General features: G+C 44.6%; 1 protein-coding gene across 2 annotated transcripts in view; it reads left to right on the top strand.

Annotated features, from left to right (window-relative positions):
- Positions 1-17629: 17629 nt before the first annotated feature.
- The window catches only part of MED27 (mediator complex subunit 27), a 217694-nt gene continuing 213834 nt past the window's right edge, over positions 17630-21489 (top strand). For both annotated transcript variants that reach the window (XM_068976936.1, XM_068976945.1), the window contains exons 1-2: positions 17630-17832; positions 20358-20502. In XM_068976936.1, coding sequence (XP_068833037.1) covers positions 17630-17832; positions 20358-20502 — 348 coding nt within the window. The remainder of the gene's footprint in view (positions 17833-20357; positions 20503-21489) is intronic.

A 21489-nucleotide genomic window follows, 5' to 3' on the forward strand; every position in this document is an offset into this window, starting at 1 on the left:
AGCAGCCACTGTGATCGCCAGAGAGGGCAGAGGGCTTCATCACCTCTCCAGACCTCCTGCGGGTTTGATATTCTTTACTGCGATTATCTCTCTCTTGCGATTTAATGAGGCTGAAATCAGAGAAAATCTGAAACTGACATAGGGTCTGTGTTTCCCAGAACCCACCACCTGCCCCCTTTCTCAGGGAGCATCCTTCCTGTCTCTCCCCTTTAAAACATTTTTTTAAGTTAATCAAAGTGACACGTGTACATGGTTTAAAAAGTGAAAAAGAACCACCAAGGCTTATATTTTAAACTGGTCCCACTTGCTGACCCTGGTCTCTTCCCCAGAGGAAGCCACCTTCAACCCTTTCAGCTGTATCTTGATTTTTCAGCTATAGGCAACTTCTAATTGACTTCCACTAGAGAAAATGAAGATTTAGCTCTCAGAAAATGAAGATTTAACTCTGCTACACACACACACACACACACACACACACACACACACACACTCCCTCTCTCTCTCTCTCTCATACTTCCTCTCTGCTCATCATCCCAATCTCATAGATGCTACTTAAATCAATCTTCAGTGCTTACTGTCCTAGGATTCATGTAAATATTGTTTGTCACAACTACCCAATATACTATAATGACATTTTTTGTACGATTTTGTATTTCTCAGAATTAGTAATTTTTCTGGTTGTTTAGGTTTCTGTGTAGCTAACTATTATCTCCAAACTCTACATCATAACTCTAAGATTCTTGTTACTATAATGGAAACCTCAGGAACCTATAAATTCCACATTTCACTTTGAACCCTATACCCTGGGCCCAGTCAAGGCTGATTGCTGTGCTGGGCCTATCTGTGAGCCAGGGCACACCGGGAGCTGGGGTCTTCTGGGATAAGCTTTGCCTTTCTCCTATGTTACATCTGCTCTTCCCTGGATTCTCTGCTTTCCACTTTCTTGGTTTACCCCCTCGTTTTGATGGGGCACATCCCCTAGTAGCTTTCTGATAAAGGGTGCTGCTGCTACTGCTAAGTCGCTTCAGTCGTGTCCGACTCTGTGCGACCCCATAGATGGCAGCCCACCAGGCTCCCCCATCCCTGGGATTCTCCAGGCAAGAATACTGGAGTGGGTTGCCATTTCCTTCTCCAATGCATGAAAGTGAAAAGTGAAAGTGAAGTCACTCAGTCGTGTCCGACTCTTAGCGACCCTGTGGACTGTAGCCTACCAGGCTCCTCCGTCCATGGGATTTTCCAGGCAAGAGTACTGGAGTGGGGCACCATCGCCTTCTCCAGATAAAGGGTGCATGAGAGGAAAATTGGATGAGACCTAGTGTGTCTGAAATGTATTTTGTCCACATTTAGGCTTAATGGATAAAATGTTTAATAAATTCAGGGCTGGGAATTATTATTCCTTCAGGATTATGAAGATTCTGTACCATGTCTTCTAAGTTTTAGTGATGATGTTAAAAGGTTCAGTGCCTGATCACCGATCCTTTGTGGACGGCATTCTGTCTTTTGAAGCTTTCAATAGGCTTCTGTGCTAGGCATTCTGAAGGCTCTTTAAATCTGGAAACATACAGTCCTGGGAAACTGCCATGTATATTTTTTTTAAAATAATACTTTCCTCCCCTCTATTCTCTGTTCTTTTAGTCTAGATCTCTTATTTTTGGATATTAAACTTTATGGATTGTGGTAGAGAGAATAATCCTCTCCAACCCAACCCCTGAAACCTGTGAATGTGCTCTCTTACATGGCAGAAGGGACTTTGCCAAGGTAATTAAGTTAGGGATCTTGAAACAGGGAAAATACCCAGGATTAATCAGGTGGGCCCGGTGTAATCACAAGAGTCCTTATAAGAGGGAGGCAGAAGTGGGGGTCAAGTCAGAAAGTGGAGCTGTGGAAATGGAAGCAGAGGCTGGCATGAAAGTGCTTGAAAGATGAAGGAAGGGGCCCTCCTGCACAGCACGGGGAACTCTGTTCAATGTTAGGAGGCAGCCTGGCTGGGAGGGGAGTGTGGGGGAGAACAGATACTTGTGTATGTACGGCTGAAGCCCTTTGTGATCCTCCTGAAACTACCACAGCATTGTTAATTGGCTATGCTCCAATATAAAATAAAAAGTTTCAAACAAAGATGAAGGAAAGGGCCATGAGTTAAGGAATGGGCGGGCCTCCGGAAGCTGGAAAGACAAGGTAATGGATTCTCACCTCGTCTCCAATAAGAACACAGCCCTGCAGACACCGTGATTTTAGCCAGGTGAGAACCGTTTCAGACTTATGCCCTCCAGAACTGTAAGAGAATAAATGCGTGTTGTTTTCAGCCACTAACTTTGCAGCGGTTTGTTACAGCAGCCGCAGGAATCCCATAAAAAGGACCGAGGAGCATCTACTGCACGCCCAGGCCTCACCCAGCAGTTTACACTCTTTAACTTCTCCGTGGAAGCTCTCCTGAGCCTTCACAACAGCATGGACCCCACACGGCAAACTCTCCCTATCGTGTCCGTCGTCATGCTGATCGACTGTGATGGCTGTGAGTATTCCTTAAGCGGCTCTCTGCCCGCTGGACTACGGGCACCATGAGGGCCGGGATTATGGGTCTGTTCATTCCATTCACCGCTTTGTCCCGTTGTTGCTGTTCAGTCACTAAGTCGTGTCTGACTCGTTGCGACCCCATGGACTGCAGCTCGCCAGGCTCCCCTGTCTTCCACTGTCTCCCAGGGTCTGCTCACATTAATTCCATTGAATCGGTGATGCCATCCGACCATCTCATCCTCTGCCCGCCCCCTTCTCCTTTAGCCTTCAATCATAATAAATTCGTGCTGCATGAATGACTAAATAAATCAAATGAATTCCACTCAGCAGTCCTCCCAGCAACCCCATGAAGGGGAGCCACTGTCCCTTTCACAGATGAGGAAACCGAGACACAAGTGAGGCTCCATCCCATCACTATTCCCAGGATGCATGGATTAGCAGGTGTGGGGCCAGGATCTGAACCCAGCATTGTCTGTCTGTGCCCAACAGCCCATCAGACCAGCCTCTAGGCTAAAAACGTCCCAACTGACTGACTGCCTCTGCCCCTCTGAGTGTCCCTACCCCTAGCTGACTTCTGCCCAGCAAGCTAACACTCCAGGGGAAGGAGCATCTTAATTAGGCTAGCCTGCAGCTGTTAGGGGAGCTGCCTGGTCCACAGTGGAGGCGGAGGTTTCAATGACGAATCCCGTGCTTAGCTGGGCTGAGGGCGAAAAGCAACAGGATTTGTCAAGTTGCTTTGGGATCCTCGTGAATGGGCAGCGTTCCAGAACCATAGTGTCATCATTGTTATTATTGTTTTTTTTTTTATATCTAATCTGTTCTTGAGAACAACCATTTTGAAATTGGGCAAAAATACAGCCTAATATATTTAAACATATATATTTTTATTTTTATATAATTTAAAAATAAACGCATTGATGTACATTTTCCAAGTGCCTGCCTGCTGAATTCCTAATGTAATACAACATGACTCAGAGCTAAATTTAAAGAGAGAAGCACATATGTTTAAAGCAGGCACCAACTTTCAATCTGAGGAGAAACAGAGTCAAAAGTATTTTTTTTAGCGTGTGAACGGACTGAGTGCAAAGTGAATTATCTCCAAGCCATCTGGGAAGTCTGGTGTTTTTCAATGCCTTCACAACTCTAATTTTAAGCCGTTATTTGGCCTTTAAATAACAATATCTTTTCTTTCCATTGGAATTTGCACCAGATTCCGCATTTATTGCGCTATCGACTCCAAAAAGAGACCTATCTTTTTGGGAGCAAAAAGAGCAAAAGTTATTGAACGTATTACTCTGCAGATTGGCTCTGGGAAAAAAACAGCAGTCTGATATTTTGCAAATGAAGTTTGACATATTCTGGGATGGCATATTGCACTCACCACAAACAGGCTGCTTGTGCCCAGAGGAGAAAGCTTAATTAAAGCCCCCTTAACAGCATGTAACTCCAGGAAAACGACTCCAAGAGCACTGTAAATGACCTTAAGTTGTTCCATGGGGTTCCCATTCATGAACGGTCTTGATTTTTACCTAGAAGACAGTACAATGTGATTATAGAATTTCAGCTCTAAGGGGGTTCTGATCTATGCTACCAGCCTGTCCTGGGATCCCCTACGTAGACTCCAGGTAATACCTTTAGTCAATGGACTTGCTGCCTTCCCAATTGCAGGAAGTGCTTTGCATTATTAGGTTGAAATCTTCCTCCCTACAACTGGTTCTCGTTATTGCCATTAGATTACACAGGAGTCTTCCCCACGGTTGACACAAAGGTGAGTTGAAGGTCCTGTCATCACGACCTGCCACTGGCTTTCATCTGCTCTGCTCCAAATAAAACACACCCAGCTCCTCTAAGAACTTGGGTGGGTTCTCTCCAGTAATAAAGATCACAGTTTTTTAGGAACCTGTCTACAAGGGAGAGGACAAAGAGACAAAGAAGATGTTTTGAATCTCTATGAAATCAGATTTGGCCAATAATTTATTTCATTTGAATCCCAGACCTTCTATTTCTTCTACAGCCTCTACGTACGGTCTCTTCAGAGGTATGGACTTGGGTGAAAACCAATGCCTTGTTGGTACAGAGGTTCTCAATTGGTTCTTCAGCCACTAAGTCATGTCTGACTCTTTGAGACGGCAGGGGCCACAGGACTCCAGGCTCCCCTGTCCACTATCTCCCAGAGTTTGCTCAGATTCATGTCCATTGAGTCGGTGATGCCATCCAACCATCTCATCCTCTGCCAACCCCTTCTCCTTTTGCCTTCAACCTTTCTCAGCATCAGGGTCTTTTCCAGTGAGTCAGCTCTTCACATCAGGTGGCCAGAGTATTGAGCTTCAGCTTTAGCATCAGTCCTTCCAACAAATATTCAGGACTGATTTCATTTAGGATGGACTGGTTGGATGTGATCTTACCACCTATGAATTCTCCTTTGCCTTCTCTTCCGCAGGAATGCATTTTTAAAAGATATCTTCCCAGCTCAGTCCCTAGGCTCATACAGGTTACCATTCAAAGATCTCTTTATCAGACTAACCTGTCAGAATGACAGCCTCCTCATCACTCTGTCCATTCGTCCTGCTTTATATTATTTAACAGCCCTCACTACATGAAATATTACAGATATAGTCTTTTTTTTTTGCCACCTACTTCCCTTTACTAGAATGTAGGCTCTGCAAGGTAGAGACTTTATCTCACCGTGTACCCTGTTGAATCCTCTGGGCTTATAATATTTGATTAATCTATATTTATTGAATAAATGTTTGAGGATCAATATGTAGATATTGGTCCATGGATATCAAACCCAGAATATCCTTCTGCCAGACTTGAGAAGGACTGGATTAGCCTGAATGCTACATCCTTCAGGAGCCCTTTTTCCTCCCAGATAAAGTGACTCTCCCTTCCATAAGTTCTTCTCAAACTCAGGGGTCACCATTCACATGGCCTTGATCTTAAAGCAGTTTGGATTTTAGTTGACTTGCATTTACATCTCCCCTGTTGGGAGCAATTCCTGGAGAGCAATCTCTTCAGCCAGATGCCAGTAGGTGCCCAGAAAATACAAGGTATTAAAAGGAATGGCACCCTCTTCCTCCCTCTGTTCTCTTTCATGGAAAGGTTTTGGGGATATTTTGGTGATGGGAGCTAGTCATGATGAAAACTCATCATATCTAGTACACTCTGGGATGCTGGTTAACAGTTTGAATGAGGTTTAGTATGGTGAATATCTTGAAGAACTTTTACTCTGTGCTCAGTTTTGTCCACTATCAAGGCAGGTAGCATTCAGAATTAATTTGAAAAACCCTTTTAAAGTGCAACAGTGAAAACACAGAGTTTAAAATGGACAAAGGATCTGAATAGACACTTCTCCAAAGAAGATATACAAATGGCCAATATGCCTAAGAAAAGATGCTCAACATCATTAGTCATCAGAGAAATGCAAATGAAAACTACAATGAGATTTCAGTTCACACCTGCTAGGATGGCTATCATCAAAAAGGTAGACAATAAAAAGTGTTGATGAAGATTGTGGAGAAATTACAACCCTCACACGCTGTTGGTGAGAATGTAAAATGTTGCAGCCGCTATGGAAAACTTTGGCAGTTTCTCAAAAAATGAAACATTTGACCCAGCAAGAAAAAGCAAGAGAGTTCCAGAAAAACATCTACTTCTGCTTTATTGACTACGCCAAAGCCTTTGACTGTGGGATCACACCAAACTGTGGAAAATTCTTAAGGAGATGGAAATACCAGGCCACCTGACCTGCCTCCTGAGAAATCTATATGCAGGTCAAGAAGCAACAGTTAGAACTGGACATGGAACAACAGGCTGGTTCCAAATTGGGAAAGGAGTATGTCAAGGCTGTATATTGTCACCCTGCTTATTTAACTTCTATGCAGAGTACATCATGCGAAATGCTGGGGTGGATGAAGCACAAGCTGGAATCAAGATTGCTAGGAGAAATATCAATAACCTCAGATATGCAGATGACACCACCCTTATGGCAGAAAGTGAAGAAGAACTAAAAAGCCTCTTGATGAAGGTGAAAGAGGAGAGTGAAAAAGTTGGCTTAAAGTTCAACATTCAGAAAACTAAGATCATGGCACCCGGTCCCATCATTTCATGGCAAATAGATGGGGAAACAGTGGAACCAATGAGAGACTATTTTCTGGGGCTCCAATATCACTGCAGATGGTGACTGCAGCCATGAAATGAAAAGACGCTTGCTCCTTGGAAGAAAAGTTATGACCAACCTAGACAGCATCAAAAGCAGAGACATTACTTTGCCAACAAAGGTCTGTCTAGTGAAAGCCATGGTTTTTCCAGTAGTCAAGAGCTGGACTATAAAGAAAGCTGAGCGCCGAAGAACTGATGCTTTTGAACTGTGGTGTTGGAGAAGACTCTTGAGAGTCCCTTGGACAGCAAGGAGATCAAACAGGTCAATCCTAAAGGAAATCAGTCCTGAATATTCATTGGAAGGACTGATGCTGAAGCTGAAACTCCAATACTTTGGCCACCCGATGGGAAGAACTGACTTATTTGAAAAGACCCTGATGCTGGGAAAGATTGAAGGCAGGAGGAGAAAGGGATGACAGAGGATGAGATGGTTGGATGGCATGGCATCACCAACTTGATGGACACGAATTTGCGCAAGCTCTGGAGTTGGTGATGGACAGGGAAGCCTGGCATGCTGCAGTCCATGGGGTCACAAAAGTCAAACACGACTGAGCAACTGAACTGAACTTGACCCAGCAATTCCATTCCTAGATCAATATCCAAGAGAACTGAAGACATATACCAACACAATAACTTGTACACATATGTTTGTAGCAACATTATTTATTATAGCCAAAAAAGTGGGAACAACCCAAATGTCCATCAGCTGTTGAATGGACAAACAAACGTGGTATGCCCTTTGCTTTCGGCCATGAAAGAGTGAAGTACTGATGCATGCTACAATGGGCTTCCCAGGTGACACAGTGGTAAAGAGTCTACCTGCCAATTCAAGAGACACAAGAGATGTGGGTTCAACCCCTGGATCGTGAAAATCCCCTGGAGGAGGAAATGGCAACCTACTCCAGTATTTTTGCCTGGGAAATTCCATGGACAGAGGAGTCTGGCAGGCTACTGTCCGTGGCATTGCAAACAGTCAGACACTACTGAGCGACTAACCCCATGGTACAACATAAGCAAGTCTTGGAAACACTATGCTGAGTGAAAGACGCCAGACACAAAAGACCATATATCATATGATTCCATATCTGTGAAATTTTCAGAGCAGGCAAATCCCATAGAGACAGAAAGTAATTAGTGTCTTCCAGGGACTAAGAGGAACAAAAAATGTTCTGGAATTAGATAGCAGGGATGGTTGTGCAACTTTGTGAATATGTTAAAAACACTTTTAAAGGTGAATTTTAAAGTATGTGCATTATATTTCAATGATGTTGTTATTTAAAAAGAGAAAATTCCCTCACCTTTCAGTAACTGAACATTCAACAAAAGTGATTGCTATAGTTAGCTCTTACATATTCAAATCAATTATGAAAAAAAAACCCCAAAACTCACCTGGAAATAAAGCAGTTGAATAGAGTCAATTACCATTTAGACAGCCTTCAACTCACATGAGATAACATAAGACAACATAACATCAGATAACATAAGACATCACCTTTTGAGTGGAGAGAAAACAGAAGTCTCTTTCTTGGGGAAATTACACATAAGGAATAAAGTGACTGTTGGCCACACCAGGCTGTCTTCTTCCATTCCAGCAATGACCATCAATCACAGTGGACAGTGTGATGGCTGCTTCTGCTGTCCAAGAAGCCACTTAGATCATTTATTTCTACCAGGCTGTCACCAAAACCAACAAGTCTTTAAAAAAACAAAAAGACCTAGAATCTGAAAATTGCAAGGCATGTTCAACACACACATAATATCCTTAAAAACTTTTTTTTCATTATGGAAAATATCATATAGTATAGTGAAACACACAAACTCATCACCAGCTTCAATAATTATCAGCTGACAGTCAATCTTCTCTCACCCTTTCCCCCCACTTACTTACTTCTGTCCCTCCATATTATTGAGAAGTGAAACTCATAAATTATATCATCTTCCCCAGAAATATTTCAGTATGACCCTTTCAAAAAACCCAAAAAATATATTCAAATTTCCTTTGGTGTCTTACAAATATTTAAAGGAACGGTTTGCATAATGTCCTTTTAAATTGTTATCTCCATTCTCCATGGATACATGAGAACATGAATAGCAATTACTACTATTTACAGGAGCAGCTATTGTGTGCCAGACAGTTTCCTGGGGCTTTCTACATATCAACGAACATGATTCTTGCATCAATCGCAAGGGACACCACCCCTGTTCCATCCTGCAGCTCAGGGAGGTGAATGAACCCAAGCGAGGGTCAAGCTGCCTGACCCATCCTCTGTCTCCCACTTGTGGCTCTCTCTCGCCCACCTCTCTCTTAGGGCTCTGCTGTAAAATACTATAACTGCTGGGCTCTGTCTCCCAGTCTTGTCTGACCCTTTGCAACCCCATGAACTGCCCTCCAGGCTCCTCTATCCATGGAATTTTCCAGGCAAGAATATTGGAGTGGGTTGCCATTTTGGTCCAGGGATCGAACCCGCGTCTCCTGCATTACAGGTAGGTTCTTTACCACTGAGCCAACAGGGAAGCCTCTAGTATAGCCACTAGCTACCTGCAAAACATTTCAAAAATGTAGTAGGCAAAAAAGAATGTAAATGATCTCATTAGTAATGTTGATGTTAAAATGATCATACTTTGGGTGTATTGGGTTAAAACCTATTGCTGTACAACAATTGTTGCTACAACAATTTTATGTGATAAGATACACATAACATAAGGTTGACTATCTCAGCCTTTTTAAAGTGTACAGCAGTGCTGAGTGCATCCCCATCACTGGGCACCCATCAGTGCCATCCAGCGCCGGGACCCATACCACTCCCAGACCACTTATCAAGCCCACCACTCTTTGAACTACCTTTAGCTTTCTCCGTAATTGTTATTGGCAGGCAAGCATTCTCTACTGGGATCACTCGTAAGCGGCGTAGTGGGGACCAAGACACCTGTCTCTCTGTCCTCCAAAGCTTGTGCTCCTTCCACTTCTGCCCTGCCACTGCCTCCCAAGAATGGACTGGTGATGCCAGCACGGTGGAAGCTGGTCTCCTGGTTCTCCTCTGCACCTATTCCCTAAGATCTTACAGAAAAACCCAAATGAACTTTTTGGCCAACCCAACATTATTCCCCAAACAGGGGAAGGAATTTGCAGCCAAACGGTGAACAAACATCAATTGCAAGGAATGTGTGCACTTTACACACACAAATTAACAAGTTAGGATGTCCACTGCTGTAGTGTTTCAGGTGGAAAAACCCAGATGGTCAACAACAGGGGATCCAACTGTTATTGCTGTTGTTTAGTCACTAAGGTGTGTCTGACTCTTTGCCACGCCATGGACTGCAGCATGCCAGGCTCCTCAATAAATTATGTTAAACCATCAAATGGGATCCTTGGCAATAATTAAAACATTTTTGAAGACTATTTCATGATAGGGAAAGATATTTAGGCTCTGTTGTGAAAAATGGTGGCTCAGATGGTAAAGAATCTGCTGGCAAAGCGAGAGACCTGGGTTTGATAAGATCCTCTGGAGAAGGGAATGGCAACCCACTCCAGTCATCTTGCCTAGAGACTTATTTTGTAAAATAATGTGTGTGAGTAGTCAGAAGGTTGAGTAGTGAAATTTTGCATAGCTCCATGTTCCTTTTTTTTTTTTTTTTGCTTCATGTTCTTATATAGGTTTTTTTCTACAGTTTCCAAGATTTCGAAGTAATTCTACATTTGTAATTAGGAAAGATAAAGCAATACATTAAAAAAAAATGAGGCTTCATTACCAAGGTGAATGGATTGCTTCTTGGTCAGCAATCTGCTTGGTCAGCTTTCTTGGTGGGGTCTTACCTGAGGCTTACCAGGAGCTGGAGGCGGGGACATGGAGCTGGAGGAGGGGGTGGAGAGGAGGAGGGGGGCTAAAGGAGAGTTGCTGAGACAGATTCTTTTGCTTCCGTGGCTGCCCCACACCTTGGCTTCCCCTGGAAGCCCACAAACTTGGCACCTGCCCTCTGCCCTCAGGTTTTGGGTGAGGGTTCCTGGGTTGGTAGCTTCTGCTGCTGGCCATCCACAGTCCCTCTTAATTAAAATGCACCATCCACATAACACAGTAATGGAATTAGAATGCAGTTCCTCCCTCAGAAGGGCTGCGGTCAAGGCTGCACAAACAACTTGTGTTTTGTTCTACTGTGATTCAGCCTAATGTGTTGGTAAAAGGGTCCATTCCCGGGATGTTTTGTACTTAATTACGTATGAACATGGCAGAAAGCAGAGGCCCCTAACAACATGCTCGGTGGTTGATTAAGTGAGCATCTGGATGGGCAATCAATAATTCACTGAAATATTTAGAACACCGCCTGGCTTCCTGGGACGGGAAGAATATGGCTTGCTTGTGGTCCTTTGTTGTTCTGCAGGTGGAGGTCCTCCTGGCTTTCTGGTCTCTCTGCCTCTAGCTTGGACACTTCTGCAGCTAGAGTGTGAACTTTCAGAAACACGCAGATCTAACCACATCACACCTCCACGCTGTCCACTGAACTCTCTTACCTCTGTGCCTCCCCCATCCCGACTGCACCCGGTCACCTGGGCAGGCTTGGCCTCCACTGCATTTCATGTCCCCCTGTGATTGTCTTCCCTGCTGGGCTGTGAGCGGACACCACAAGACAGGAATATGTTCTGTTCTGATCCTCATTTAATCCGTTTATTTGGTGGATGTCGCTGGGTAAATGAATGCATTGGCAGCACAGGAATCCTGGCACAGTGGTTGTGATCAGCATTAAAGGCAAATGATCCTCTCCCATTTCCCCCATCTTTAAAAAAAATAAACTTAAAAAAATACAATTTATTGTTCTGTTTTTGGCCGTGCTGGGTCTTCATTGCTGCACCCGGGCTTTATTTGCGGCAAGTGGGGCCTCCTCTCGAGTTGCGGTGCTCAGGCTTCTCGCTGAGGCGGCTTCTCTTGTGCAGCCCGGCTTCTAGGGCATTCGGGCTTCAGCAGCTGTGGCCCATGACTTAGTTGCCCCAACGCATGTGGAGTCTTTCCAGACCAGGGATCGAACCTGTGTCCCCTACTGGCCGAAGGATTCTCAAACACTAGACAAGCAGGGAAGTCCCTGTTTTCCTCCTCTTGAATTAATAGCAAATTCCTTTAATCTTAGGGCTTCCCAAGAATCTGCCTGCCAATACAGGAAACGCAAGAGACACAGGTTTGATCCCTGAGTCGCGAAGATTCCCTGCAAGAGCAAACGGCAACCCACTCCAGTATCCTTGTCCGGGAAACCCCACCAACCAAGGAGCCCAGCGGGCTGCGGTCCACGGGGTCACAAAGAGCTGGACACAACCGAGCACGGACGCATTGGGCGTTGTATCATTCTCTAATCTTACACTCCTGACGGTTAGCTCTGGGGGCCACCCTCTTCCTTATCCTCTGAAAGCAAGAACCGAGGTTCAGAAGGGTTAACCCATTTGCCTGAGAGACCCCAGTGGGGTTGAGCCGCCAGCCCGGGTTGACTTCCTGATCTTCAGGACTCTTCTTTGTCCCTGGGATCATTTGGGTCACCATCGTCACTAGCGTCATCACCATCATTGGGTCAAGACTGTGAGAGGCAAGAAATAGAGGAAAACAGGAGCGGGTTCAGAAGAGACCAAAGGGGATTCTTTACCATACGTGCTCAAACTGATCATAACAAACTTGGTTCCAAGCAATTTAAAAGATGACTGATGCCGTGAGTCTTAAGCAGGTGAGCAGAGAGGAACACATAACATTTGTGATATTTTCAGTGATATTTATCGGGCGACATGGCCTGGTTTTACCACTGGCTCCCCAGCTGTTTAGCAAAATGTTGAGCACATTCAACATCTATATTTGTTGAGTGACTAACTTGAATGCCTACCATATTCCCAGAACCGTGGGCTGTCTCACCATAATCCTCGGGGCCGCCCCAAGGTCTTAAGCATTGTGCCACATTGATAACGACAGGTGTCTCAATTCTGAGGTGGCTTACCCAGGGAAAATTTGGATTTAAAGCTATCTGGTGACTTTCTGTGCACCCCTCCAATGCAGTGTTCTGTGTCCAGTGAATCCTTAATAATTATTAATTGATGAGGGTGATTTCTCAGTCTGGATGCTTAACACATGCTCTCTGAATATGATGGGTGTCGCAGCATATTTTAATTAAATCCTGACAACTTTAATTCTGATTGCTCATTCTAATACTCTTGAGCTGCTAGCACCAAGCTAATGACTTGTTCATTTTGGAAGATATTAGTAGCAGGGTGCTGCCTTTTAGCCAAACATAACATCATAATAATTAAAATCTGATATTTCTTGAAATGAACTCCTTTAAAATGATTTCTATTCCACAAGCACACACACAGATGCAAGCATATATGTGTCAACATGCTCAAGAATTTACAACACCTCAGAGCAGCTCTGTCCATTCCTTTCCAAAATGAAAAGTTTGTTGTTGACGTGATGATAGACTCCTTACAAGGTTCAGGGGAAATGTGTATTTCCACTGATCAATTTCTGAGTTTCCCAGAAGAGGGGAGCCGGAGAAAGATCCTGAAAACTAATGACGGTGGGAGCAGAGTGTATTTGTACTTTATTGCACCAATCAGTGTCTAAACCACTGAATCAGAGAAAGAGACAAAGGAAAATCTAATTGTGTGGGAAAGGTGGCGGGAGGACAGCTGAGCAGGTGCGAGAGATGGTATCTGAGTACACAAAGAGATGAGATAATTTGGAGAGAGGATCCAGGAAGCAAATATGATATACTGGGTTAACTCATTGCTCTCACAGAGTGAACAACATCTCTTGTGCTCAAGGCATTGGATAGCTGACAGTTACAAGTTAGCTGCAGGCCACACACCGGTGGTGCTTGCCTTAGTGCATGATTCTAACCAGAGGTTCATTCTTGGGCTTTAGTAGGGACTGTGAACCCCCCGAAATTATATGCAAAAGTTTGTGTTATGGGGACTTCCCTGGCAGTCTAGTGGTTAAGATGCCATGTTCCCAATGCAGGAAACAGGGGTTCCATCCCTGGTCGGGGAACTAAGATCTCACATACAACATGGTACAGTCAAACCCCCCACCCCAAACAAAAATCTGCGTGTTTATAGATACACATGAGTGTGGGCAGAAATAGAGCGGCACAGTTCTCAACCTCTCCTCTCCTCTGGGACAAACATATATAGCAAGGACCTCATTCTCTAAGACTTCAATTCAGTTCAGTCACTCAGTCGTCTGACTCTTTGCGACCCCATGGACTGCAGCGTGCCAGGCCTCCCTGTCCATCACCAACTTCCGGAACTTGCTCAAACTCATGTCCATTGAGTGGCTGATGTCATCCATCCAGCTCATCCTCTGTCATCCTGTTCTCTTCCTGCCTTTAATCTTTCCCAGCATCAGGGTCTTTTCCAGTGAGTCAGTTCTTCCTGTCAGGTGGCCAAAGTATTGAAGTTTCAGCTTCAGCATCAGTCTTTCCAATGAATATTCAGGACTGATTTCCTTTAGGATTGACTAGTTTGATTTCCTTGCTGTCCAAGGGACTCTCAAGAGTCTTCTCCAACACCACAGTTCAAAAGCATCAGTTGTTTGGTGCTCAGCTTTCTTTATAATCCAACTCTCATATCCATACATGAGTACTGGAAAAACTATAGCTTTGACTAGATGGATCTTTGTTGGCAAAGTAATGTCTCTGCTTTTTAATATGCTGTCTAGGCTGGTCATAGATTTCTTCCAAGGAGCAAGTGTCTTTTCACTTCATGGCTGCAGTCACCATTTGCAGTGATTTTGGAGCCCCCCAGAATAAAATCTGTCACTGTTTCCATTGTTTTCCCATCTATTTGCCATGAAGTGATGCCATGATCTTTGTTTTCTGAATGTTGAGTTTTAAGCCAAGTTTTTCACTCTCCTTTTTCACTTTCATCAAGAGGCTCTTTAGTTCTTCTTTGCTTTCTGCCATAGGGTGGTGTCATCTGCATATCTGAGGTTATTGATATTTCCCCCAGCAATCCTGATTCCAGCTTGTGCTTCATCCAGCCTGGTATTTCTCATGATGTACTCTGCATACAAGTTAAATAAGCAGAGTGACAATACACAGCCTTGATGTACTCCTTTCCCAATATTGGAACCAGTCTGTTGTTCCATGTCTGGTTTTAACTGTTGCTTCTTGACCTGCATACAGATTTCTCAGGAGGCAGGTAAGGTGGTCTAGTATTCCAAACTCTTGAAGAATTTTCCAGTTTGGTGTGATCCACAGAGTCAAAGGTTTTGACGTAGTCAATAAAGCAGAAGTAGATGTTTTTCTGGAACTCTCTTGTTTTTTCTTTGGTCCAATGGATGTTGGCAATTTGATGTCTGGTTCCTCTGCCTTTTGTAAATTCAGCTTGAACATCTGGAATTTCACGGTTCACGTACTGTTGAAGCCTGGCTTGGAGAATTTTGAGCATTACTTTGCTAGCGTGTGAGATGAGTGCAGTTGTGTGGTAGTTTGAGTATTCTTTGGCATTGCCTTTCTTTGGCATTGTGTCAAAACATGATATGGGGTTTGCCTTCTCTACTCTTCCCCTGGAAAGGATGAATAAACTGAAGCCATAACCAAAACCAGCCAACAGACACAGATATTTTTCTTCACTTTGGTAAAGTTAAATAGTATCTTCTGCAAATATCTTAAAAAACAAAAACAACTCCCCAAAAGAGACTTTTAAAAAGACCTTTTAAAATAGCAAACTATAGGACATAGTTCACTGACAAGTTCTTGGCAACAGGGTGATGTAATTATAGACAATTTGAATAGAACCCTTGCTGATCCTTGCTTGATTCTATGCAAAGACTCCTCAAGTTTCCCATTGGAAACTTCTCAGCACATCCTCCTCACAGTTAAGATCTTCTGAGTGATTATTATAGGCTGAGCAATATTTCGAAAGCTTTGCCTGCAAGGTGTTATAAACCCCACAGCTATTTTATAAAGATAGGTATTATTACTAGGGGCCTCCCAGGTGGCGCGAGTGGTAAAGAACCCACTTATCAAAGCAGGAGATGCCAGAGACATGGGTTTGATCCCTGGTTCAGGAAGATCCCCTGGAGGAAGGCATGGCAACCCATATGAGTATTCTTGCCTAGAGAATCCCATGGGCAGAGGAGTCTGGTGGGATACAGTCCATAGTGTTGTAAAGAGTCAGACACGACTGAAGCACCTTGGCATACATGCATGCGTGCATGATTACTAGACCTAATTTACAGATGAGAAAACTGAGGCTCAGTGAAACTTAATGAATTGTTTACAATTCCACACCTAGACATTTCCTGCTATCTCTACCCCTTTCCCTTAGGAAACACTATAAATGGCCACACTAAAAAGGTAAGGTAGAAAATGAAACTCTATAAACCCAAGGCAATCAAACACCTTTCTTTCTTATGGGTCTATTAACGTCTCTGAGTTTGTCAGACGTCCTGAGCAGATTCAGGGTTTGCATTTTTTGGCAGGAACATCACAGAAGTCATGTCGTGATCTGTGCCTCACATCAGGGGGTGGGTTGTCCTATACTGGTGATTTGACCTTGATCTCCTCTCAGTGTGGTGTCAGCCAGGTTTCTTCACTGTGAAGTTACTATTCCCTACCCACCCCCTCACTGACATTATTGAATTAAAAGACTTTGTGATAAAATATGTATAACCTAAAATTACCATTTTAACCATTTGAAGTGTCCAGTTCTGTAGCATTAAGTCCATTCTCACTGCTGGGCAACTGCCACCACCACGCACAGAACGTTTTCATCTTCCCAAACGGAAATTATGCCCTCTGAACAACGATTTCCCCTTCCCCCCTCCCATAGCTCCCGGCAACCACTGTGGTACTCTCTGTTTCTGTGAATTTGAGTGGAATGATACAGTGTTTATCATTTTGTGTCTGACTCAGTTCACCTAGCGTAACATCTTTAAGCTTCACCAATGTTATACGTCCGTGTGTGCTCAGTGGCTTCCATCGTGTCCTATTCTTTGTGACCTTATGGACTGCAGCCCCCCGGGCTCCTCTGCCCATGAGAGTCTCCAGGGAAGAATTCCTCCAGGGGATCTTCCCAACCCAGGGACCAAACCAGTCTCCCGTGTCTGCTGCATTGCAGGTGGATTCCTTATTGCTGAGCCAGTGGAGATGCCCTCACCCACACTGTACCATGTGTCAGAACGTCCTTCCTTTTTAAGACTGAATAAACGTTCCCTTGTGTGAATATGCCACATGTTAATGAACTCATTCCAGGATGGACACTTGGGTTGCCTCCACCTTTTGGCTCTTGTGGATAATGCTGCTACAAACTTGGGCGTACAAATAACGAATACCTTTTCCAGACCCTACTTTTCCTTCTTTTGGTTATATAGCCAGAACTGAAACTTCTGGATTATTATTTTTTCCTTCTTAATTAGCGAGTTTCTTGAGGGATGCTACGTTGAGACTATATAACCATGCTGCTATTCCTCACCCTTTCACCCCCTAGCATTCTTCAGTTCCTATATGAATCAATAATTAATCTAACAGTTGCCAAGCAGTAATTTTCTTTCCATCATTCATTCCGCATTTATTAGCTGGCATTCTACTGAAGGGAAGAAATTTCCCTTCTCCGCCACTGATTTACGAACATGGAAGAATTTTATTCAACCCTTAACACCACGGACCCTTTATTGCTCTGAGCAATTCATTTCCATATGACTCCCAAGAGGGCAAGTTTGGGGGAGTGAAGGAACTTTCTGTATTTCCTTGTTACCATGAAGAAAGCCGAGAGCGCAGCCCGACTTCCCTAAATTCAGGTAATCGCGTTCCTGTCCACGCATTCCTTTAAAGTGGAAATCCTCTCTCCCAGGGTGGCCTCACAAACCTCCCGCACAGTCCCATCCCGCGAGAACTACATTTCCCAGAGTCCTCCGAGCGCTCACGTCATCAGCGGGCGCGTCTTTTTGCTCGCCGGTTTTGAAGAGCCGGCTGTGGCGGCGGCAACATGGCGGACGTGCTAAGTGTTGGTGTCAATCTGGAGGCCTTTGCCCAGGCCATTAGTGCCATTCAGGCGCTCCGCTCTAGCGTGAGCAGGGTGTTCGACTGCCTGAAGGATGGCATGCGGAATAAAGAGACGCTGGAGGGCCGGGAGAAGGCCTTCATCGCGCACTTCCAGGACAACTTGCATTCGGTCAACCGGGACCTCAAGTAGGTACCGGCTGAACGGGCCGCGGGTCGCGACTTCCTACCCTGCTGCACCCCCGCGGGAGTCTCCTTAATCACGGGCTGCTCTTTCTTTTCGTTGCTCCCTCTCTCTCCTCTCTAGGCCTCTCCCTGCCCCTCAGGGCCTCCTCATCGTCCACCCCCGCTTTCTCGTCTCCCTTCTCTTGGCGTCCTGCTGTTGGCTGACTCCCGCCACCCAGGACCACCTCTGTGGTCCTTCCGTTTCTCGCGACGGGAGGTGCTCTTCCCATGAACTTCCACTCGTCTTCTCGGCTCGTCAGGGTTCCCACCTGTGGGCCCTCTGGGCTCCACCACGTCTGATCAAATAGTACCAAAAAGGACTTGTTCAACGCTGCCCCAGAGTCAAGTGTATTCCACCTAGTTGGCCACAGGTTGGGCTTCCCTGGTGGTGCAGAGGTTAAAGCGTCTGCCTGCAACGTGGGAGACCTGGGTTCGACTCCTGGGTCGGGAAAATCCCCTGGAGAAGGAAATGGCAACCCACTCCAGTATTCTTGCCTGGAGAATCCCATGGACGGAGGAGCTTGGTGGGCTACAGTCCACGGGTTGCAAAGAGTCGGACATGACTGAGCGACTTTTATCTTTATCTTATCTTTCCTCCCTGAACCTGGAATTCATCAGTTCCAGTGCCTACCCCACCCCAAAGCGTGACGAAACAGGCTTTGTTCCTTTCTCTTTTCTCCTGCCCCCACCCCCTAACCACCTGATCACTACTTTCACCCCCACTCTCACTGCCTCTGTTAAGTTCCTGCCTAAAAGAGACCTCATCACAGACTTATGACTTCTGCTTAAACACCTCATCCCCACACTCCCACCCCGGGCCTCCCAACAAAAGCTAATTTGGTGTTCTTCAGGGTTAAGGATTGTATATTTCTTGTCTCTTTCTTAACAACTCAACTTCTTCTACTTTATCAGTGACATGAAGTGAGAGGATGCTTGTAAAATGCCTGGTACTTAATAGGCAATTTTTAATAGGTCCTGGTCATGTGCTCTCCCATCCTTGTGAGGGTCAGACCCTCTTAGGGAGGTTAGAATTGCAGGGTTTTTGTCTTTTACTTCTGAAAACTGACCTTAGCAGGTGAAAGCATTGGGTGAGCTACTCGTCCTATAATTTCTGGAGTGGCTGTTTTTTTTTTTTTTTAACTCCTCAACTTGGTCTCCTTAGTAACCAGATGGAAAGAGGAGGTAGAATGGAAGAGGAGGTGGTAACCAAATGATGGGAGCCTCTTTTTATTTATTTATTTTTTCCTGTAAGTAAGTTGCTAATCTTGTTCTGGGGGAGAGCCAGGAGGTCACACCCCCTCCTCACTCCCACACTTACTTTCTGTTCTCTGGTGAAGTTCCAGTTAATGCTTGCCCTGCCTGAGTCTGGGTGCTGGTGGTTTTTGCCTTTCTTTCTTCTCCTCTTTGGTGGGCTTTCCTTGGTAATGTGCAGGGTGTTGAAACCTGTCAGCATTGTAGAAAGCTTAGTAAGCGTGTTAATCTCACCCCACTGTCTTCTTCATAAATCTGTGGACAGCAGTGCGAAGAGGAAAGAGGCTAGAGAGCCCAAGATGAGCGTGGCATGAGAAGCTGTTCCTATGACCTTTTGTTGACACTCTGGGACTGGCCCCTCAGCACATGCTCCTGAATGTGCTTTTGCTGTTGGCTCTCTTTCCCAAGCTGCTCTAGGGTTTTTTTTTTTTTTTTCTTGCTATACTGAAGTATGTTTGTTTGACACAGCCCCCTCCATGGTGTCTTCCCGTTTGTTTATTTTATCTCTTTTTTGTTTTGTTAAGTTTTACCATCTGTGAAGCACCAGGTACAAATCTATCTGTGTGAATGGTAAATAATCATCATTTATTCAGGTACTTGCTGTACTGCCAAATAGAATGATCTGTATGTGGATCTGAAAACTCTCTTAGTGAGAAGCAGTGTTATGCCACATTTTGAAATTCCAGAAGGCCCTCCTCTCCCCCCGCCTTGCAAAGAATGATTTGAGTTGTTCAATCCTGATTTTAGGAGTCCTGTTGATTTCATTGCTCTTAACTCTTGTTCTCCTCTGGAATGGTGCCAGAGAGCGCAGTTGTAAAATGGGATAAGCCCCTAGCTAGGGGTTCTCTCAAGTGGCTCTAGTCATCTTCTTCTTTTTAATATTTATTTACTTGGGATCTTTGTTCCATCGTGTGGGGTCTTTCATTGCAGCACTCGGACCTTCCGTTTGGTGCTCAGGCTCAGTTGTTGTGCATGGGTTTAATTGCTCCTCGGCATGTGGGATCTTAGTTCCCTGACCAGGGATTGAACCCGTGTCCCCCACATTGCAAGACAGGTTCTTGAGCAGTGGACCACTAGGGAAGCTCCTGGCCCTTGTCTTCTTTTCAGAAAGTATTTCTTCTTAAGGGACTTAAATTTATGATGAGCAGTTTGAAGAACAGTCTTGGACCAAAGTAGTAGGCTAAGAACTGGAGTTTTACTGGACTCAGGTTTACTTGCTGCGTCTGTTTGCTTTTCAGTGAGCTGGAACGTCTGAGCAATTTGGTGGGGAAGCCTTCTGAGAACCATCCTCTCCACAACAGTGGGCTGTTAAGTCTGGATCCCGTGCAGGACAAAACCCCTCTGTACAGTCAGCTCCTCCAGGCATATAAATGGTCAAACAAGGTAAGGCAGATGTGTCAGAAATGAAACTAATACAGGAAAAAGCAAGCTTTCTTACATTTCATAAAGGCAGAAAGTGAGGGTAAGTTTTTCTTTCCATTTTTTGTTCTTGATTTGGCATGGCGTTACAGAGTTGGAAGTTTTAGACTGTCCCTGGGAGAGATTATATAGTCCTCTGAAGTCTCAGAAATTAATCATGATGCTCAGGTAATTACATTTTTTAAAAAGTTCAAACTCGGGTGTGTTTAACCTGGAAACTGGGTTAGGGAGCAGTTTTTATGAACCCCATGAAATCACACGCAAAGTGTTGTGCTGTGTGTGTGTGCGTTTCTCTGGGAAGGACTTCCTAGCTTTCATCAGATTCTCAGAGGGGTTCCTGACTCCCAGGAAGTGAAGGACTGGTGGTCTGTGAGTGCAGCTGCTCACTTTGATTTTGTTGCTTGGCCTGCTTTCCCCATTGTTGACGGAACATCTCTAGAGGACTGTTTGGTAAATCACTCTTACTGTCCTTTTTTTCATCTGTTTTTTTAAATTGAAGAAAGTGCTGCACTCAATATGCCAGCAAATTTGGAAGACTCAGCAGTGGCCACAGGACTGGAAAAGGTCAGTTTTCATTCCAATCCCAAAGAAAGGCAATGCCAAAGAATGCTCAAACTACCACACAATTGCACTCATCTCACACGCTAGTAAAGTAATGCTCAAAAGTCTCCAAGCCAGGCTTCAGCAATACGTGAACCGCGAACTTCCAGATGTTCAAGCTGGTTTCAGAAAAGGCAGAGGAACCAGAGATCAAATTGCCAACATCCGCTGGATCATGGAAAAAGCAAATGTTCCAGAAAACCACTATTTCTGCTTTATTGACTATGACAAAGGCTTTGACTGTGTGGATCACAATAAACTGTGGACAATTCTTAAAGAGTTGGGAATACCAGACCACCTGACCTGCCTCTTGAGAAATCTGTATGCAGGTCAGGAAGCAACAGTTAGAAC

The sequence above is a fragment of the Capricornis sumatraensis genome, chromosome 1 (assembly GCF_032405125.1).
Source record: "Capricornis sumatraensis isolate serow.1 chromosome 1, serow.2, whole genome shotgun sequence".
Lineage (NCBI taxonomy): Eukaryota > Metazoa > Chordata > Mammalia > Artiodactyla > Bovidae > Capricornis > Capricornis sumatraensis.